This window comes from Helobdella robusta, assembly GCF_000326865.2.
Source record: "Helobdella robusta unplaced genomic scaffold HELROscaffold_19, whole genome shotgun sequence".
NCBI lineage: Eukaryota > Metazoa > Annelida > Clitellata > Rhynchobdellida > Glossiphoniidae > Helobdella > Helobdella robusta.
Genome location: NW_008704034.1, coordinates 2,259,831 through 2,279,762, shown reverse-complemented (window position 1 = coordinate 2,279,762; position 19,932 = coordinate 2,259,831). Strand labels below are relative to the sequence as shown.

Below are 19,932 nucleotides of genomic sequence, written 5' to 3'. Positions count from 1 at the left end.
ACTACTACTACTACTACTACTACTACTACTATTATTAATGATTTTACTGCTGCTGCTACTACTACTACAACAACTACTAATACGTCTGCTACTATAACTAGTACCTAATAATGATAATAATAATAATAATAATAACAAATTAAATTCCTATGACACTGTTATGACGTGAATGACTGAATGAAGTTGTTTGAGTTTGAAATATTTATATGTGTGCGTGTGTATGTATGTGCGCGTATATTTGTGTGTGTGTGTGTGTGTGTGTGCGTGTTTAATTATCCAATCCCATTCAATTTGACTCTAATTTATGTTCGTCTGTTTTTTGTTTGTTTTTATATTTTTATATCGGGATGTTTGTATGTATGTTTAAAAAAAAAGAAATAATATGCTTGTATGTATGTATGTATGTATGTATGTATGTATGTATGTATGTATGTATGTATGTATGTATGTATGTTAAAACCAAAACATGATGAGTGACACTGATACTGTATGTATATATGTATGTATGTATGTATGTATGTATGTATGTATGTATGTATGTATGTATGTATGTATGTATGTATGTATATTTGTTTGTTTGTCTGTTTGTTTGTATGTAAGTATGCATGTAAGTAGGTAGTTAAGCATGAATGTATGTATGTATTGTTGTGCTTGTGTTTCTTGCTTTTTCTCAAACACTAACAATAATGTCACCATATAGACATTGTATATATATATATATATATATATATATATCAAATATGAAATATATGAAATTAATTGCATATATTTATATATAAATATATATACATATACATACACGTATACATATATAGTGGCAAGTACAATTTAAATAGCCCGTCTTATTTTTTGAACACAGCTACTTATATGGCGACAAAAAATATGTGTTATATAGATGGATAGATGGAAATGTATCGATATGTACTTGCTGACCGATCAATCTATCGATCGAATAGTTACGGTTTTATGTGTAATGTTTCGGTTTATTTCGGTAGGATTTTTTTCGGTGTGGCTCGTTTTGCTAATAGATACGGCTATGGTATGTTAGGTTAGTTATTTTGAAGTTGAAATCTATTGAAGTTATTGAAGTTTCTGAAGCCTGTAAATAATAGATTGGTTAAAAATTTTTTTTAATGTTAATTATTTTAATCGGATTTAAATTTTATATTCAACAATTTCAATGCTCAATTCATTGATACTCTCCTTCGTAATCGAAGTTGTTAAACTGATGAGCTGACCGATCTATCTATCGATAGAATAATTACTGTTAAGTTTTTGGTAAATTTGTTTATAAAAGGTTAGTATAATTTTTTAAAGTCATTTTTCCTTCTTTCATGTATAAATTAATTATCATTATTATTATTACTATTATTAATTATTAATCTTATTATTTTCGTAACTATTAGTACTGTTATTATTGCGTTAATTTTATCTCTACAGCTGCAGTTACGCGCGCCTAGACCGAATAAAAATGTGAGATTGCTGACCTATGTATGGATGTGTATTTTATTATTATTGTCGCTATTATTATTTGTTATTATTATTATTATAATTAGTAGTAATAGTAGTAGTAGTAGTAGTAGCAGTAGTAGTCGTATTGGTATTATTATTATTACCATTATTATAACCGTCTTTTAAAAATCTTCCATGCCAGGGATCTACCTCCTCTCTTAATTATTCATCAGCCGGACACACGGCGCACGTCAATATCTGTGTCGATCCACAACACACGGATCTTCTAAATATCCGTGTTGATTCACGATGCATGGATCTTCTAAATATCCGTGTTGATTCACGATGCATGGATCTTCTAAATATCCGTGTTGATTCACGATGCATGGATCTTCTAAATATCCGTGTTGATTCACGATGCATGGATCTTCTAAATATCCGTGTTGATTCACGATGCATGGATCTTCTAAATATCCGTGTTGATTGACTGTGTGTAAGTGTGCGTGTGTGTGTAAGAATGTGTTTGTGTGTGGTGTGTGTGTGAGTGTGTGTAGTTAGTACGTGATTTGTTTGTGTGCACGTGTGAATAAACGTGAATGTAAGTACTAAGTATGTGTATGTGTGTGTGACTGTGTGTGTGTGTTTGTATACGTGTATGCGGTGTGCGTATGTGTGTGAGATAGTTTGAGTGCTATGAGTCTATGAGAATAGATCACTCATCATGAATGTATTTTAATTGCGATTATTATTATTGCTATTGTTGATATTGTTACTGTCGTTATTATTGTTGTTGTTATTGATGTTATTATTGTTGTTGTTATTGATGTTATTATTGTTGTTGTTTCTGTTGTTATTGTTAGTGTTGTTATTATTGTTTAATTTGATATTTTTATTGTTGTTTTACAATTTTTGTCGTGATTTTGTGGGACATTGAATTTAACGACAATGACGATGATGTCAATATAATAGTAATAATCGTTATAAAAGTTATGACGTAACATTATTCAGGGTTTTTTTAAGAAAAAAAACATTTATCAATATTTCTTTTTTTAAATTCTTCATCAAATAATAGTTCAGTCTCACAATCCTATAGATTTCTAAATAATAATTAATCTTCAGCTAATTTATCGTTTGTCTTAAGATAAAACTATATATATGTGAATGTATGTGCAAGTTTGTTTATGTGTGTGTGTTGGTTGTATGTGTGTGTGTGTGTTTGGTACGTGTGTGTGCGCGTGTGTTTGCTGTGTGTGTGTGTGTGTGTGTGTGTTAGGTGCGTGCCTGTGTGCGTGGTGTACCTATGTTATCTGATAAATTTTTGTCCCCAAACTTGATTTTAAACCTTCAACTAACTTTTAAAAAATTAAAAAGTTACAATATACTTTAGTGCACTACGTTACGGTACTCACACAATTTCTTATTATCTAAATGCGGTCCCGTGCAAGGCTAAGGTATACGCACGTGAAACGCAGGTATCAAGATGTCATGTTATGTTTAATTATATCCGTATTTATCTGTCGGTGTACATTGCATACATATAGTATATTCACATAAATGAAATCTGTATATTCACATACATGTACGTGCGTGTGTGTGTGTGTCTGTGTACGTGGGTGTGTGTGTCTGTATACGTGTGTGTGCGTGCGTGTGTGTGTGGTGTGTCTGACATATGACAAATATGGCGTCATACATAGCACCGGCGTGTGCCGATGACGATCAAGGTTAGTCATCATAAGCATTGTCGTTTGTTTTAAACGCGTTTCTAAATTATAAATGTTTTTTTTACAAAATTATGAATACAAATAATAATTTTTGTACATCAACATGTACATACCGTACATAAGTGTGAATAAAGGCAGAAAATGCACTGTGTTTAAGTGTCAGGCATCCTTAACAGTTACGCCAAAAATGATAATACTATATTATCATTGGTAGATTTACATCTAAAAATGCATGTTTACACGCATTTGTTCTCAACCAACATTTTTGTCATCGCAATTATGATTATTAACATCGTTATTTTAACTAATTTTGAGTAATTTATATTAAAATCATCATCGTCATCTTCTCTATAACTATCATCATCTTCTTCTTCTTCATCAAATCATCGTCATCATCACAATCATCGTCGTCATCATCGTCATCATCGTCATCGTCATTAGCGATATCGGCTCCTTTGTCTTGTGTTTTTATTTGCTCAAGAAACAAAAAAACCTCGCATGCTATTTAAGCATATACATATCACACAAACACACATACACACTCTCACACACACGCACACACACAAACACATGCACGCACACACACGCATGCACACGCACACACACACATTTTTCTAATTAGTCTTCCTAATCAGTAATGAATTTAAAAAATATGAAAGTACCATGTGAGCGTGTCAAGAGAAAAAAAAATTTGGGGGATCACGAGCAGGGCAGGTGCTGATTGAGTTGTTACGTTGGCGATGTTCTCTCTCTCTCTCTCTTTCTTTCTCTCTCTCTCTCTTTCTTTCTCTCTCTCTCTCTTTCTCTCTCTCTCTCTCTCTCTCTTTCTTTCTCTCTCTCTCTCTCTTTCTCACTCTCTTTCTCTCTTTCAGTTTTTCCCTCTCTCTATACCTTTTTTCTCTCTCTCTCCATATTTTACTCTTAATTTAAAAATATGTTTTATGAATGTTATTTTTATTTCATTTATTTATTTTGTCACCGTGTTATTGACACCAAATGGAACATGCTGATTCTCACTACTGACATCTTTATTGAAGAAAGAAGTTTCTCTTCCTTTTTCACGGTCGCACCTCTCTGCCGTAATAATGACACATTCTCCATATTTTATTTTGTTCACTTCTTTGTTTTCATACCTCTCACTTCTTTCTCTTTCTCTCTCTCTCTCGCTCGTCTTTTCTCTCTCTCTCTCTCCTCTCTCTCTCTCTCTCTCTATCTATCTTGTTCTCTTTCTCTCTCTCTTTCTTTTTTTCTTTCTCGTGAAATATTTACCAAGGGTAGTTTTTAGATAGGTATGTATGATTGCTGTATGAGTGTGGTCTGTCTTTCGCATTGCTCTTAGATGAATGTTTGTTCGTTCGTTCGTTCGTTTGTTTGCTCCTTCGTTCGTTCGTTTGTTTGTGATTTTATTTCTAGGTTTTTTGATACTTCGTTGTATTTAATAATTTTAAAACGTGAATTTGATTGTAATTATATTTTTGTTTTTGGTGTGATAACATATCTCTACATAAATGAATACTGGAATATATGTACAAAAAATCAATCAAATAGAAGAAACGCATTGAGATGAAATTTGTCTTGTTTGCATTCATATGCATTCGATTGTCTGTGTGTGTGTGTGTGTTTGTTTGTGTTTGTATGTGTGTGTGTGTGTGTGTTTGTGTTTGTATGTGTGTGTCTGTGCGTGCATGTGAGAGAGAAAAATCGGGCGTTTTGTGATAACGTTAATAAACTGTTCAATGTTCTTTGTCCTCTATGACAAGTTATGCTGTTTGTCATAAAGTTGTTACATTGACGGGAGGGTGGATGGGTGGATGAATGAATGAATGAATGAATGAATGAATGAATGAATAAATGAGTGAGTGAATGAATGAGTGAATGAATGAATGAACGAACGATCGAACAAATGAATGAACGAACGAATGAATGAACAGACAGGTAAACCCATAAATTAATATTTTATTTCATCAATGTTTTTCATCACACACACAATCACACAGACACGATTGATCAATCGAACAACTGTCATTCATTCAATCAATCATATATCGCGTGTTCAATCAATCAATTAATTATTCAATCAATCAATTAATTATTTGTTTAACCAATGGTTTTTTTATCGTATCAATTGATTCAAGATATTCCATTTTTCCATTCGTCTATCTTTATTTTCATTCAATCATTTACATCCACTAAAAAAATGTACACACATACACAGACAAACACACACACAAACACACACACGAACAAACAAAAGCAGACACACACACACACAACTAGCACGCACACATTGATATACAAATATTGATACACATACATTTGTTTAAACATTCACACCTGTGAACAAACACATAAGCGAAGATATGAAGACATACACTCTTTAGCGATGGACAGATACAACGTCACACACACACACACCCGCACGCAGACAAACACACACACACACGCAGAAATAAAAACATACAAATAACATACATAGAAATCTCCACACATAAATTTCCACATTGACACACAAAATACATACTTCGAGACACCCAGACACCCACGAAAGCGTGTTTACACACACAAACATACATACAGATACAAAAATAATAGCATACAAATTCAATCACACACGCACACACACACACGCACACTTATACAAAGGCGGGTACAAATTGGGAAGAAAAATTTTGGAAGTCTAGTTTCAATTGTGTGCTTAGATGGTTTCAGTTTTCACTATATTCTAGCACCATTTGAAATTAGATTTTCTACCAAGCTATATCAACAAACATCGAACTAATTTGATTGTGAGTATAAAATGATGTTACCTTCACCATTGTATGCTGATAGAGAGGATGACGACGATGAGGTGATCAATCAATCCTTCAATCGGCCATTTAATCAACCAACAAACCATATTCCCACTAATATATGTATACGTGTGTATGAGTTTGTCTGTGTATGAATGTGTTTGTATTTGTGTGTACGTATATATTTGTATGTATGCCTGCATGTATGTTTTGTTTTGTATATATATATATATATATATATATATATATAAGATGGTTTTACTTTATGTTTCATTCCCAAGAAACACAATCGATGAGTCAATTGTTTTCGTAAAATAAAAATAGGAAAAACAACAGAAAAAAGATAATAAAGATGTACAATAAAAAATATAGAAGCCTATGGAATAAAAATAAAATTGCCGAAAAAGGTAGCGCAACCGAAACGAAACTAAAAAGATGGGCTACTTGGGTTCGTTTACTCGTTTATTTCATGTCTTCACTTACTCACTCACTCACTCACTCACTCACTCACTCACTCACTCACTCACTCACTCACTCATTCAGTCACTCACATTGTGGTGTACTTTTTAGATCTATGTGACCCGTATAAGTATTTTTTATTAAAGGGTCAACAACATTGTTAACATCATCGTCATCTTTCTGTTTGTTTGATTAATTAATTACACGGTTCAATTTAAAGTCCTCATGTTAATTAGTTCACATTTTTCTCTCTCTTTCTCTCTCTCTTGTTCTCTTTCTTTTACTCTCTTTTTCTCTCCCTCCCACACACATATTCAAATCATTTTAAAACAAAATACCGATTAAAAAGAAATTTCATTTATAAAAATTATTTCAGTACTTTTATCATTCTTTAATGGCTGACATTTGCATAAAATATTTAAATTAATGTAACGTGTAAATGCGGTCATTGCGAATATGTGTGTTTGTTTGTGTATATATATATATATATATATATATATATATATATGTATATATATATATATATTTATATATACATTTATATTTACATATGTCTATTCATTCAAACCACACACACAATGTCTTACAAATCTTTTCTAAGTTATTTGTAAACATCTTAAAGTCTAAACTATCTCTCATTATAGGTTGCTAAAATATGCAGATAAATACAATTATGTTTGTGTGTATGTATATATGCATGAATATATATATATATATATATATATATATATATATATAATATAGAATGAATGAAAGAGAGAAAGAGAGAGAGAGAGAGAGAGATTGATCTTTTTTAATTTAAGTACGAGGACTTAAAATGCATATATAAATGACGTTAAATGGAAAAATAAATTTATATATTGTATTTATTAAGTCTTATTGCACTTAATAATTCCATAAACACACACAAACAAACACAAACAAACAAACAAACAAACACATATACACATATACATACACACAAACAGACACACACACACACACACACACAAACATATTAATTATACATCTTAATTTTTTCACAAGTTTTATTTCTGAAGTTGTTAACGTGAGAGATAACGATTTATAAACTCGAGTGGCCCTAAAAATGATACTGATATAAATGTATTGAAAGTTGGCTAGAACTAGTGAGTTATACGTTAATAATTTTTAAGAGGATGACTGGTTATGTAAATTTTGTTTAAAATAAATGATTATGAAATAATTTTTTAACAGTATTTTAGGATAAATACTCATTGTTAGTAGTATTTTTCTACGGACAGTGCAACTTAACTGAAGAATGAGTGGCGTGATAGATATAAGTAAAAACATCAGAAACGACGACAACAACAACAGCAGCAACAACAACAAAATTGGTGTAACCGACAACAACTATTGCAGCAACGACAACGACAACAACTATTGCAGCAACGACAACGACAACAATGACGTCATTATAGACGATGATGACATCACAAATACGGTTCCTAGGACGATTGGATTGGTTGGTGGGATATCATTCGTAGTTGGAATGATTATCGGTTGGTTTATTTTCTTCGTTGTTCATTCGTTTGTTCTACTTTGGAGTCTCAATCATTCTTTTTTCATTCCATCTTTCATTCATAATTCATTCATATATTCATTCTATCGTTCATTCGTTCGTTCGTTCGTTCGTTCGTTCGTTCATTCATTCATTCATTCATTCATTAATTGTTTACAACTGTTGTTTATTTTACATTGAGTCATTTGGTTATTTATTCATTTTATGGACATTTTTTCTTTAAAACGTTCATTCACTTACCCAAAACATTCAACATTATCTTCGCCACCACCACCACCATCATCATCATCATCGTTTTCATCATCACTATAAATATCATCTTCGTCATCATCATCATCACAGTCACAGCAAAGGTCACCATCATCACATATGACAGGTTCTGGAATCTTCATCTCACCACGAGGGGTGGTGTTCTACTCGGGCAGCGTCGGCATGACCCTGGCGGTCTGGCTGGCCTGTGGGGTCATTTCGCTGTTAGGTACGTACAATGACGATGACGATGATGACGACGACGAAGAAGAAGATGACGATAATCCTGATCATGAAAATGATTCCACATACTAAAAACCAGGATCTTTTTGCTATGTAGAGTTGGGACAGATAATAAAATCGTCTGGGGGTGATTACACCTACCTGCTAAAGGCCTACTGTCCCGCTGTAGCATTCCAGTACTCGTGGATCGTATGCACGCTAATGAAGGCAGGCGCGCAAGCCACGTTGAGTCTGACCTCTGCCGAATATTTGCTGACCCCCATGTACACCACTTCTTGTGGCGGACCGCCCTGGCTGGCCGTCAGATTGGTCGCCACCATTCTTTTACGTTAGTGGTTGTAGTCGTTGTGCTTGAGACTGCAGTAAAATTTATGGTGGCAGCTTTTGATATCGGAATAATTTAAGAAGGGCATTATTTTTATTTTATCGTTGTTATCATTATATCACTATTATATGCATTGATGTCACAAATGACATCATCATGTTTGTCATCTTTGTCGTCGTCGTCATTTCTGGGGCACAGTTGTTCTTGCGTGCGTGAACATGTTCAGCGTGGGGTGGACGAACAAACTTCAAATTGTTTTCACGTTTACCAAACTGGCTGCTGTGTCTCTGGTGGTCGTCGGTGGCCTCGTCATGTTGGCTCAAGGTCTGCTTCAATGTTTTATTTGTTTCACTGCGTTTCAAAAATTGAAATAAAACATTTTGCTAAAGAAATGATAGATAAATGAGAGGTGATAAACAGTAAAGAAATTGAGTACATATTTTCAAAGGCGCTTTCAAATTTGTACAAATTTCTGAACGCTTGGGTGAGGTTACTTAAGATGGTATTGGTGGAAATATTGTTGGAATGTTCTGTTACGCACCTAACTAGGTCATACGGAGCACCTGACAACCGGATTCGAAGGAACCAATTGGGATGCAGGATTGTTGATTACGTCATTTTACAGTGGCATGTGGGCCTACGATGGATGGTTGGGTTATTTTGTGATCTGTCCACTTTTAAATTTTTCACCAATTTGTTGTATTAATCAATAGTTCTTATGAAAATTAAATAAATTGTAATTTTTTCTCTTTGTTTCATCATAAACCACACCTAAAGTTTTAATTGTCTTGTTTTAATTGTTTTGGTATGTGAAATTATGTGTGAATGATCTTTCTATGTATACGTGTGCAAATGTACTTGAACGTTTGTGTGTGTGTGAGTGTGTGTGTGTGTGTTGTGTGTTTAGAAAGAGCTGCAGCACATGGGATCAATATTTTTTTAAACTCCATCACAGGAATGCAGCAAACTTCTTGGCCCAGGAAATGATTAACGTTGAAAGGTTGGGCGGCGACATTCCTTTAAACACAAAAAAATGTAAATAGAAACAAACAAACAAACATAAACGAACATACACATAAACGAACAAATACAAACAAACATAAAATAAACATGAAAACAAATAATCAAGGGCTGAGACAATAAAATAACATTTGCCTGAAAACTCAGGTAACAACAAATTTTTCTACACACGAACAAAAGCGCACAAATTCATTAACATATGCGCATATACCGACAAAGAAATACAAATTAATCCACACGTACAGACAAGTTCACACAAATTATTAAGAATATATACACATACATTTGTACAAACAGAGACACATACAAAAGCATAGAAAGACATACAAACAAACTAACAAACAAACATATGAACAGAAACTTACCACTGGCGATTATGATTGGTGTGCCTTCGGTTGTGGTCATCTACGTTTTCATGAATGTTTCCTACTTCAGTGTGCTCAGCGTTGAGGAAATGGTCAAGTCCGATGCAGTTGCTTTGGTTGGTCAGTTGTGTGATTGAAAACTGATTAATTGATTGATTGATTGATTGATTGATTGATTGATTGATCGATAGATTGATTGATCGATTGATTGATTGATTGATTGATTGATTGATTGATTGATTGATTGATTGATTGATTGATTGATTGATTGATTGATTGATTGATTGATTGATTGATTGATTGATTGATTGATTGATTGATTGATTGATTGATTGATTGATTGATTGATTGATTGATTGATTGATTGATTGATTGATTGATTGATTGATTTTCCGATAGTTATATCATAGACGATAGGTCCATTGGCATGTTTTATGATTGATTTGTCAGTTGATGACTGTTGTATAATTAATTGATTATTTTATAACTCTCGTTAATTAAATATTTTTCAAATGTAAATATTATTTTTATTTTTATTACTCATGTTTCTCCGCCACCGCATACAAAAGACTTGGGCCTCTCTCGTTCTACCGCAATCAGCAGTTTGGATCATGTCAATCTTTGTGGCATTCTCATCGTTTGGTACCTGTAATGCTAGTATGTTCGCTGGTGCCAGGTTCATTTGTTTGTTTATTTGTGTTTGTTTGTGTTTTTGTTCGTTTGTTTGTTCGTTCGTTTGTTAGTTTACGTGTTCGCTGCTTCATTTGTTTTCAATCGTTTAATTGCATGGGTTGTACGTTTTGCTGAATTATGGAAGTTATCTTCTGACAGGATTTTTGAACTTTTGATCTCAGCATATTTGAATTTTTTTAGATGAAAAGTTTTTAAACTTACAAAATAGCGTTAAAAATTCATAAAAATAACTTATTAAACAATGTTTATTCAATTAAAAAACCAGAAATTATTATTAAATAAATGAACCAGCATGTATGAACGTGAATGAAAAGAGGAAAGAACAAATAAACGAACGAACGAACGAAACAAACAAACTAAAAATCATAAATACCTCAGTCCCATTTACTTTGGCTAACAATTAATTTTGTACACGTCACGCCATCTATTATTTTTGACTTGCTCCAAAGTGTAGAGTCGCAGAGTACAACTACTAACTTGGCAAAGATCGTTCTCGCATTCAAATAGTTTCATAATTCCTCAGTAAAATTGTTATGAATTTTTTTAAAAGTAGCGTTTTGGGAGGAACTTGAATTTTGAGAAATAAGTTGACGACTTTTTAATTTCTCCACATTGCACATTTATTCAACGTTCATCTCATTTTTTTTATACAAACGTTAGAATAATGTCCTTAGAACTGAGGTGCATAAATTTGAAGTATTGTTAAAATTAACCTTAATTCTGACAAAATTTTATTGTGTCTTTCAGTGTATCTTTTAAGTGCGGATGTGGAACCGCAGTTAGAAATCACATGTTTATTTGTTTGTTTACAACCGCAGAGAGGGCACAGAGGAGTTTTGCCCCATTTAAACAAATTGGCGTTTGTTGGCAGTTGCTGTACCAAATATTTCCTGGCAAATTTGAAGAGGACTCCAGCAAGATTCTCCAGAGTTTTTGACCAACGAGAAATATTATTAGTTTTGATGACGGTTTTTATTTTTGATATAATTGTGCCCTGACTCACAAGCGAAAGAACGTGGTTGAGACTTGATTCAACTCTTTTATCTTCCAGCTGTTTGAGCGATGATTTTAGGGCATTTGATTTTGAAAGGATATTGTCAACTTTGATGTAATTGATTGTTGATTCTTTGTACAAACATTGAATTTCTTTGTTTTTGTTGGTTTTAAAATAGTTTCGCAGCTTCAATCTCGTTTTCTCTGCGGTATCTTTTAGGGACATAATATTATGGCCTCCCATCTTTGCTGGCAGCGAATTTAGTTCTGCTACACAGCCACTAATTGGCATATCCAACCAGTTTCGGATAGCTTCAACAATTAGATTATCCAGATTCTCTGCTATCCAAGTCAACGAGAAACTGTAGCTGCGAAGTTCAAAATTTATTTGAGTGGGAACAAACCTTCTCAAAACCTGAAGCTTCTGTTGTGGGCGCATATCCAACTTTGAGATCTTTTTCAACAACTGAGTGACCTTCAACTGTAACTCGTTTTTTGCTTTGGAATCTTTGCATTCATAATCGTACAGTTTGTCTAGATACGTGAAAGATTGACCAATTATTTATCAACTCTCATTTTCATTTCTGACCAGTTGCACCAAAGTTGATTCAAATCGATCAGATTTTGTGCTCCATCAGTGCAGTGAGCAATGACTGCCGAGTCGTCGGCAAATTGAAGCCATGATCTAGTATTTATGTTGGAAGTTGGGCCCCAGATAATAATAATAATAATAATAATTATTATTATTATTATGATAATAACATATAATAATAATAATATTATATTATAATATTTTGTTGTAGGTTGATAGGGACGGCCGCCCGTAACCGTCATATGCCCGTTGTACTGTCCATGGTTCACCAAGAACGGTTCACACCTATCCCCGCTATTATCATAAGTGTTAGATCGTGATGATGAGGGTGGTGGTGTTGGTGAGGGAAATGGTGACGGTGGCGTTGATGGTTATGTTTGTGGTGGTGTTGAAGATGGTGAGGGTGATGTTGGTGAAGATGAGGTTGGCGATGAGGATAATGATGTTGGTGATGAGGGAAGTGGAATGACATTGAAAAACTGGCATTGAAGCAAATTCAACAAACCATCAAAAATATTTTATTTCACAAAATTTACTTTTAAAAATTTTTATTTAAAATTCTTTTTTTTTCAAAATTCCAGACTGCCTTAGCAATAATAGCCATATTCATAGGCAGCATATCAACACTAATCAACTTCAGCAGCTTCTTCTTGTGGCTGTTCTATGCTCTCAATTTCCTCGCTGTTATAATACTCAGATATACAAATCCTTATAAAAATATTGAAAGAAAAATAAAGGTTTTTTTTGTGCCGTTTTTTCGCAATTTTTTAATTTTTTTCAATTAACCTTGTATTTTTGTTAGAGTTTATATGATATTATTTTAGCATTTGACTTTGTCTTGCAGTTTTTAAATATTTTTTTAGAAAAATGGAACTGTGTCATTTTTATAACTACTTCATCTTCATAATCGACTTCCTCTTTGTGATCACCATCTTCATCGCCATACACCTCATCATCATTATTTTCAGATTCCCATAGTTATCCCAATCATATCCTTCGTCTGCTCTCTTTTCCTGGTCTTCATCCCGCTCATTTTAAATCCAGAATTCGGATACTTTTTCGGACTGGCCTTCATCTGTTTGGGATATGTCCTGTACGTTCCGCTCGTTCATTTCAACCTTAAACTTTCTTTCATGGGTGAGTGATGATGACAATGTTGTTGTTGTTGTTGATGATGATGATGATAATGTTGTAGTTGTTGTTGATGATGATAATGTTGTTGTTGTTGTTGTTGTTAAGGATGACGATGATAGTAACGGTAATGATGAAGACGATGATGTTGTTGTTGTTGTTGTTGATGACGATGTTGATGGTGATGACAGTGATGAAGAGGACGATGATGATCATGAGCATGAAACTAAGTATGACATCAAGATGATAATGTTGTGACAGCGATTGATTACAATATGATATAGTAGTTGCACAACGGTAGCAGATTTAATGAGTGAATGACTACGAGTCATAAGAATGATGAATATGATGATAGTTATGATGACAGAGGATGGTGATAGCGATGACGAAAATCGCAATCAAATTTACGTGTTTTACTCTTACAGATAAACTTACAAGGTTCCTGCAAAAATTCTTCATGGTGTTTCAAGCGACTGAAAAATTATTATGAAGGGCCATATCAGTTCACTTACTCTCCTTTCTGCTTTTTCTCTCTTTCTCTCTCTCTCACTCTCTTTCTTTGTCTGTCTTTCTTTCTATTTGTCTTTTTTATCTCTAAATATTGCTATTTATTTATTTTCCCCTCTCAAATCTTTCAATTCATTCATATTTCAAATATTTTTTTAAATGTTCACTCGTCGTTCTTCTATTTTTTAACATTGCCTTGTCCAGGATAGCATTCAAATAGAAATAAAAGCATGTTGGTTTGTTTGTCGATAATTTTTTAACAGTCCATCACTAGTTAAAACGTTTTACCAAATGAATTTTTGACGAGCTGAAAAGTTGTACGATCGGTAAATAAGATTTGTAAATTGTTTGTAATTTTATTGAAATACAAGCAATAGTTTATAATTTGGGGTGTGCGTGTGTGTATGTGTGTGCGTGTGTGTGTGCGTGCGTGTGTGCGTGTGTGCGTGTTTGTGTGAATTTGAAGCAAGGTGATAAGACACAACACAACAGCAAAAGATAACACAACAGTACTTGATTGTGCTGAGCACCAATAAGCAAGTCATCAGTTCATCTCGAGATGGCAACTTTTCCTCATCATCTTCATCCTTCTCTTCCTTTTTTTCATCATCATCTCCAACTTCATCATGTCCATTTTTTGCTTCTTTTTATTATTTCCACATTATCATCATCTATATCTCTATCATCATCTATATCTTTAACATCATCTATATCTTTATCATCATCTATATCTCTATCATCATCTATATCTCTATCATCATCTATATCTCTATCATCATCTATATCTCTATCATCATCTATATCTCTACCACTATCTATATCTCTATCTTCATCTATATCTTTAACATCATCTATATCTCTATCATCATCTATATCTTTATCATCACCAACTTCATTTCTATCTTTATCTTCATCATCATCTTCGCAATTTTCTCAAATAACATCAGTCTTGCCCACACCGTTGTAACGTAGTTTTTATTCTTTTTATGTTCTTTATTTTAACGGTTATGTATGTATCGTTGTATGTGAGTGTGTGTGTGTTTATGTGTATCTGTGTGTGTATGTTTGTGTGTCTGTTTTTTACTGTGGCGATGTGGTAAGAACATGAGATGCGTATTGTTTGCATTGTATGTATGCATATGTCTACGTGTATGTATGCATGTTTATATGTACGTATATATATATATATATATATATGTGTGTGTGTGTGTGTGTGTGTGTGTGTGTGTGTGTGTGTGTGTGTGTAAATAGGCATGTATATGTGTGTATGTACTTATTTATGTACGCTTGTTTGTTTATATTGTACTTGTACAAGGCGGAATCTTCAGTCTATTTCATCATTGTCGTTGTGTATATAGTAGTACAATGTTTTACATCATTGAAGTTGAATTAGAGTGAAAAAATGTTTGTTGTTTTAAAAAGTTGAAAATTAATACCTGAATAAATTTTATCATTTCTGAAAAATAAATACAAGTTGAAAATATTTTTTTTAAATTAAATCAATACTTTTCTTGCTAACGAGGACAACTATTTGGTATTTTTTAATTCATTTGATCAATTTCTTGTTGAAACAAATGTTTACAGACGTTTTCACTTTATTTTAGAACAATGAAGTTTGTCATCATCACTTAGTTACTGCTATCAGCTTGGTTGATATTAGTATTATTATCATCATTATAAGCGTTTGTCGCCATCGTCGTCATCATCGTCGTCATCGTTGATGTCGCCATCATAGTCATCATCCCAAATTTCATTTTCATCATCGTCATAATCGCTCTCGCCGTAATTATCATCGTCACAATTAGTATTCTTGTTGCCATCATCATCATCCTCGTCGTCTTCATCATCATCCTCTTCGTCCTCATCATCGTCGTCGTCATCATCACCGTTATCAATTAAGCCGCATTCAACTTTCAAGAAGGATTTAGAGAATGATATTTATTAAGCTAGCTATCAGTTGTTTATTGTCGGTGATATGATAGTCAATGATTGATGATAGGATAGTCCATGATTGCTCAGTTCACTGCTAATCTTACTCGCATCCACTTGTTTTATTTATTATTTATTAATATTATTTATTTGTTTATTTTCATTGACGTTGTTGTTTATGTTGTTTTTTACTTCTCAATTGCTTTCTCTCTCTCTCTCTTCTCTCTCTTTCTTTTCCTTCTCTCTTTCTTTCTATTTCTTGTTCTCAATCTTGCACTTTCTCTCTCTCTCTCTCTTTCGCTACTTCTTTTTTTCTCTTCATGTTATCCTCTTTCTTATTTTTTCACAATCTAATTCCCTTTTTTCTCTTCTCTCTGTCTCTTCCTGTCTGTCTGTCTGTCTGTTTGTCTGTCTGTCTGTCTGTGTGTTTCTGTTTCTAATTTTTTTCATTTTTCACATTTTTTCGAAATATCCTTCTCCATTTCTTTTTGAATCTAAAAAATCTAAAAGAAAAAGAAACACGAGTATGCTGAATAATAGAAATTCACGATGAGTACGTTCACTCAAGTCAAAAAAATTTATTTTTGAACCCATCACCACTGCAGTTTGCACACTACACACACACACACACAAACAAACAAACACACACCCAAAATAAAAGCTGAACATAACACGGCATTTGATTAATATTTAAATTTGTCTGCAACAACCACACATCAACAACAATTACATCTACATTCCATTCAGCACACGCCTTCTAACAAAAAAATATATTGCATCATAATGTTAGTACAAAGTAAAAAAACGTAAAACTACAACTTTATGATCGCGGACTATCATAGTACCACCAACTAAGATATACTCAGTTACAAAAGCCGAGACAAAACTGAAAACAACATTATCATTAAAGACAAAACCAAACAACAACATCAAACAACAACAACAACAAACCACAAACAACAACATCATGACAGATAAGACCTCAAGAGCATGCAGCAACAATGTAATCGCTGAGACACTTTAAAATCATTCACTCTCTTCAAAATTCTTCAAACTAAATCACTGCATACGTACGTAGTACATATCTCGCTCGAGCAATCCTAATGAATATCATCTACCTTTAAGAACAAATTTTTTTACTTGAAAATATACACACACACCGCACACACACGCGCACAAATGTACACACATACACACACACATACATACACCAACACACACACGCACATTTTTTTACCTGCAAATATATACTCGCACGGTTAACAAAACCGATGTTTATATTTTGACTATCACTTTTAATTAATCAACCATTTCTTCTTAATTGTTGTTATATTTATTTACCTAATATTTTACTTGTCGTTTTGTTTAGTTATTTCAAATGTTTTTAAGCATTTGTAAGCAAACTATACATACAGTCACGCATACAGTCATTGATACAGAGTCCTTGGAATCGGATGTATCGAAACAAAACGAAACGACATAGATTTTTCCAATACAATTTCATTTGTATAATTCAGTAAATAAAAAAGTAATTAGTTATTTTAAATACGTGGTCTATTCCGATGTAAAAAAAAGAATTTACTATCGTAAGACAAATTTTCAAATCGAAAACCAGCGAAATCCAAATCGAGAAACATGAATGATAACATTGAAAAAGTTAAAACAGGTGGCATTCTGAAGAAGCGTAATGTAGGCAACATCAACAACAACAACAACAACAACAATAATAATAATAACGACAAAGACTACAGCATCAACCCCAGTAAAAACGACAGTGTTTATGAAAACATCAACGACATTAACCTTATAAACATCGCTGACAATAACAACATCAACAACAACAACTACAACAACAACAATAATAATAATAATAATAACGATAATAATAACACGGATATCGTCCAATCTACTGAAAATGGAGTAGACCAAGTGCCGCGGACAATCGGTTTACTCGGCGGTATTTCATTTATAGTCGGTACCATCGTCGGTATGGTATTTTTCGTATTTTTTATTATAATCAAAATAATTATTCCACAATTTTGAATATTTTCAATATCTTACTTGTGTACAATTTTGAGTCATCCCGTTGAACATACCACACATTTGTTTGTCTGCCAAATAAACTTCGTTCGCTTACGGCCAAAAAATTCTTTAAAAAAATGTTGTAAACCATTTGTTGAAATAAAAGAAAAAATTAAACACCTCATTTTATTTGGCAGGTTCAGGAATATTCATATCCCCTAGAGGTGTAGCCATGTATGCGGGCAGCGTTGGCATGACGTTGGTCATCTGGTTGGTCTCTGGGCTAGTCACTCTAATTGGTAGGTCTAACATGAAATTTGTGTCGTTGTTGTTTTAAAGTTATATGATGTTATTAATTTTCATCCACAACAACTGCAACAACACAACCTCAGCCAACGTGAAACACTAAATACTTAGTGAAGAACTTTAAAAACCAACCCAACGACAACTACTTCTAACTACATCAAAGTACTCAGCCGCTGCGATGAATTTTCCAAACAAAAAACAGGTGCTCTATGCTACGCCGAACTAGGTACCATAATAACACTATCAGGGGCAGACTACATATATCTGGACAAGGCCTATGGTCCTCTGATTTCTTATCAATTCTCATGGGTCAACAATGTTCTTGTAAAGCCTGGTCAGCTGGCTACAGTTGCACTGACCTTTGCCGAATATGGTAGTGATGACTGAATGATGATGATGATCAGTATAATTAAATGGTGATGACGAAATGATGAGGATAATGATGACGAAATGATGATGAATACGATGTCGATACACTAACATAAAGGTATGTCCCTATTCTACATGGATTCGTGCGGCCTCGCTCCAGACACAATCAACAAGATCGTTGCCTGTCTGCTTATAGGTTAGTTCACATTTCATCTGCAACTTTGTTGCAACAGCATTTTGTAGCAACATATCGCTGCAACATGTCGCAATGACATGTCGCAATGACATGTCGCAACAGTAACTTTTTGTATTAATTTGTAATTTAATCATTTCTTTCATATTCTTATTATCATTAGTGTAATCATAGCTAGTTTTTTATTTATTATCACCACAAGCTGTGTGTTTATTAGTACATTTAACATCTATATCATTAGACTCATCATAGTTATCATTGCATATAATTTTAATAAAATTCATCACCCTCATTTTCTTCATTCATTTAATTTCTCATTTTCAGTTTTTTCTCACCATCTTCACCATCGCCAACATCCATCTTCGCTAACAACCGAAGTCACATTAGGAGGAATAAATGGATTCAGTGTAAAGTTAGCGAGTCAGATTCAAATCATCTTCACCGTTGCGAAGTTGGTCGCGCTAGTACTCATCATTGTCGGAGGCATCGTCATGCTGGGAAAAGGTTACTCTAGTGACAGAATTATAACCAAACGACTGGCGATCAAATTATTTTTCTACCAAGTAACATCGTCATCATCATTATCATGATCATCATCATCATCAATACATCGTCATCATCAATACTATCATCATCATCAATACCATCATCATCATCAATACCATCATCATCATCATCATATCATCGTCGTTGTCGTCGTCACCATCACCAGGTCACACCGAACACCTTTCTACTGGATTTCAGAACACGGAGCCACAGATTGGCCTGCTGTTCACGGGGTTTTATAGTGGTATGTGGGCCTATGATGGATGGTTGGTGCTTTTTTTGTTTACGTTGTTGTTTATGTTTATGATTAAAATCGATTTTTGTTGTGGTTTTTTGTTTTTTTGTTGTTGTATGTTTGATGTTTGTTGTATTTGTTGTTGTTGGCGTGTGTATGCGGATTTTGTTGTTTAAGAATAACGCAGTTGTTTAATATTAATATTGGTTTATGTTTTGTTGTGGCTGGGTTTTTGTGAATTTTCAATTGTTTT

At 33.4% G+C, this 19,932-nt stretch overlaps 2 protein-coding genes across 2 annotated transcripts; one reads left to right on the top strand and one right to left on the bottom strand.

The window, feature by feature from the left end:
• Positions 1 to 1,703: 1,703 nt before the first annotated feature.
• On the bottom strand, positions 1,704 to 4,274 carry HELRODRAFT_170998 (hypothetical protein; the record flags this gene model as incomplete). Its single annotated transcript, XM_009016809.1, has 3 exons — positions 1,704 to 1,939; positions 2,226 to 2,296; positions 4,198 to 4,274. 3 exons carry the CDS (start codon positions 4,272 to 4,274, stop codon positions 1,704 to 1,706), a joined length of 384 nt encoding a protein of 127 aa, XP_009015057.1.
• A 4,056-nt stretch (positions 4,275 to 8,330) lies between these two features.
• Positions 8,331 to 14,062, top strand: HELRODRAFT_170997 (hypothetical protein; the record flags this gene model as incomplete). The annotated part of the gene is made up of 11 exons (XM_009016808.1): positions 8,331 to 8,439; positions 8,533 to 8,781; positions 8,977 to 9,102; positions 9,328 to 9,427; positions 9,734 to 9,778; positions 10,156 to 10,255; positions 10,733 to 10,839; positions 12,653 to 12,747; positions 13,033 to 13,178; positions 13,410 to 13,578; positions 13,998 to 14,062. The coding sequence occupies 11 exons, from the start codon at positions 8,331 to 8,333 to the stop codon at positions 14,060 to 14,062; spliced, it is 1,311 nt and encodes a 436-aa protein (XP_009015056.1).
• Positions 14,063 to 19,932: the final 5,870 nt, after the last annotated feature.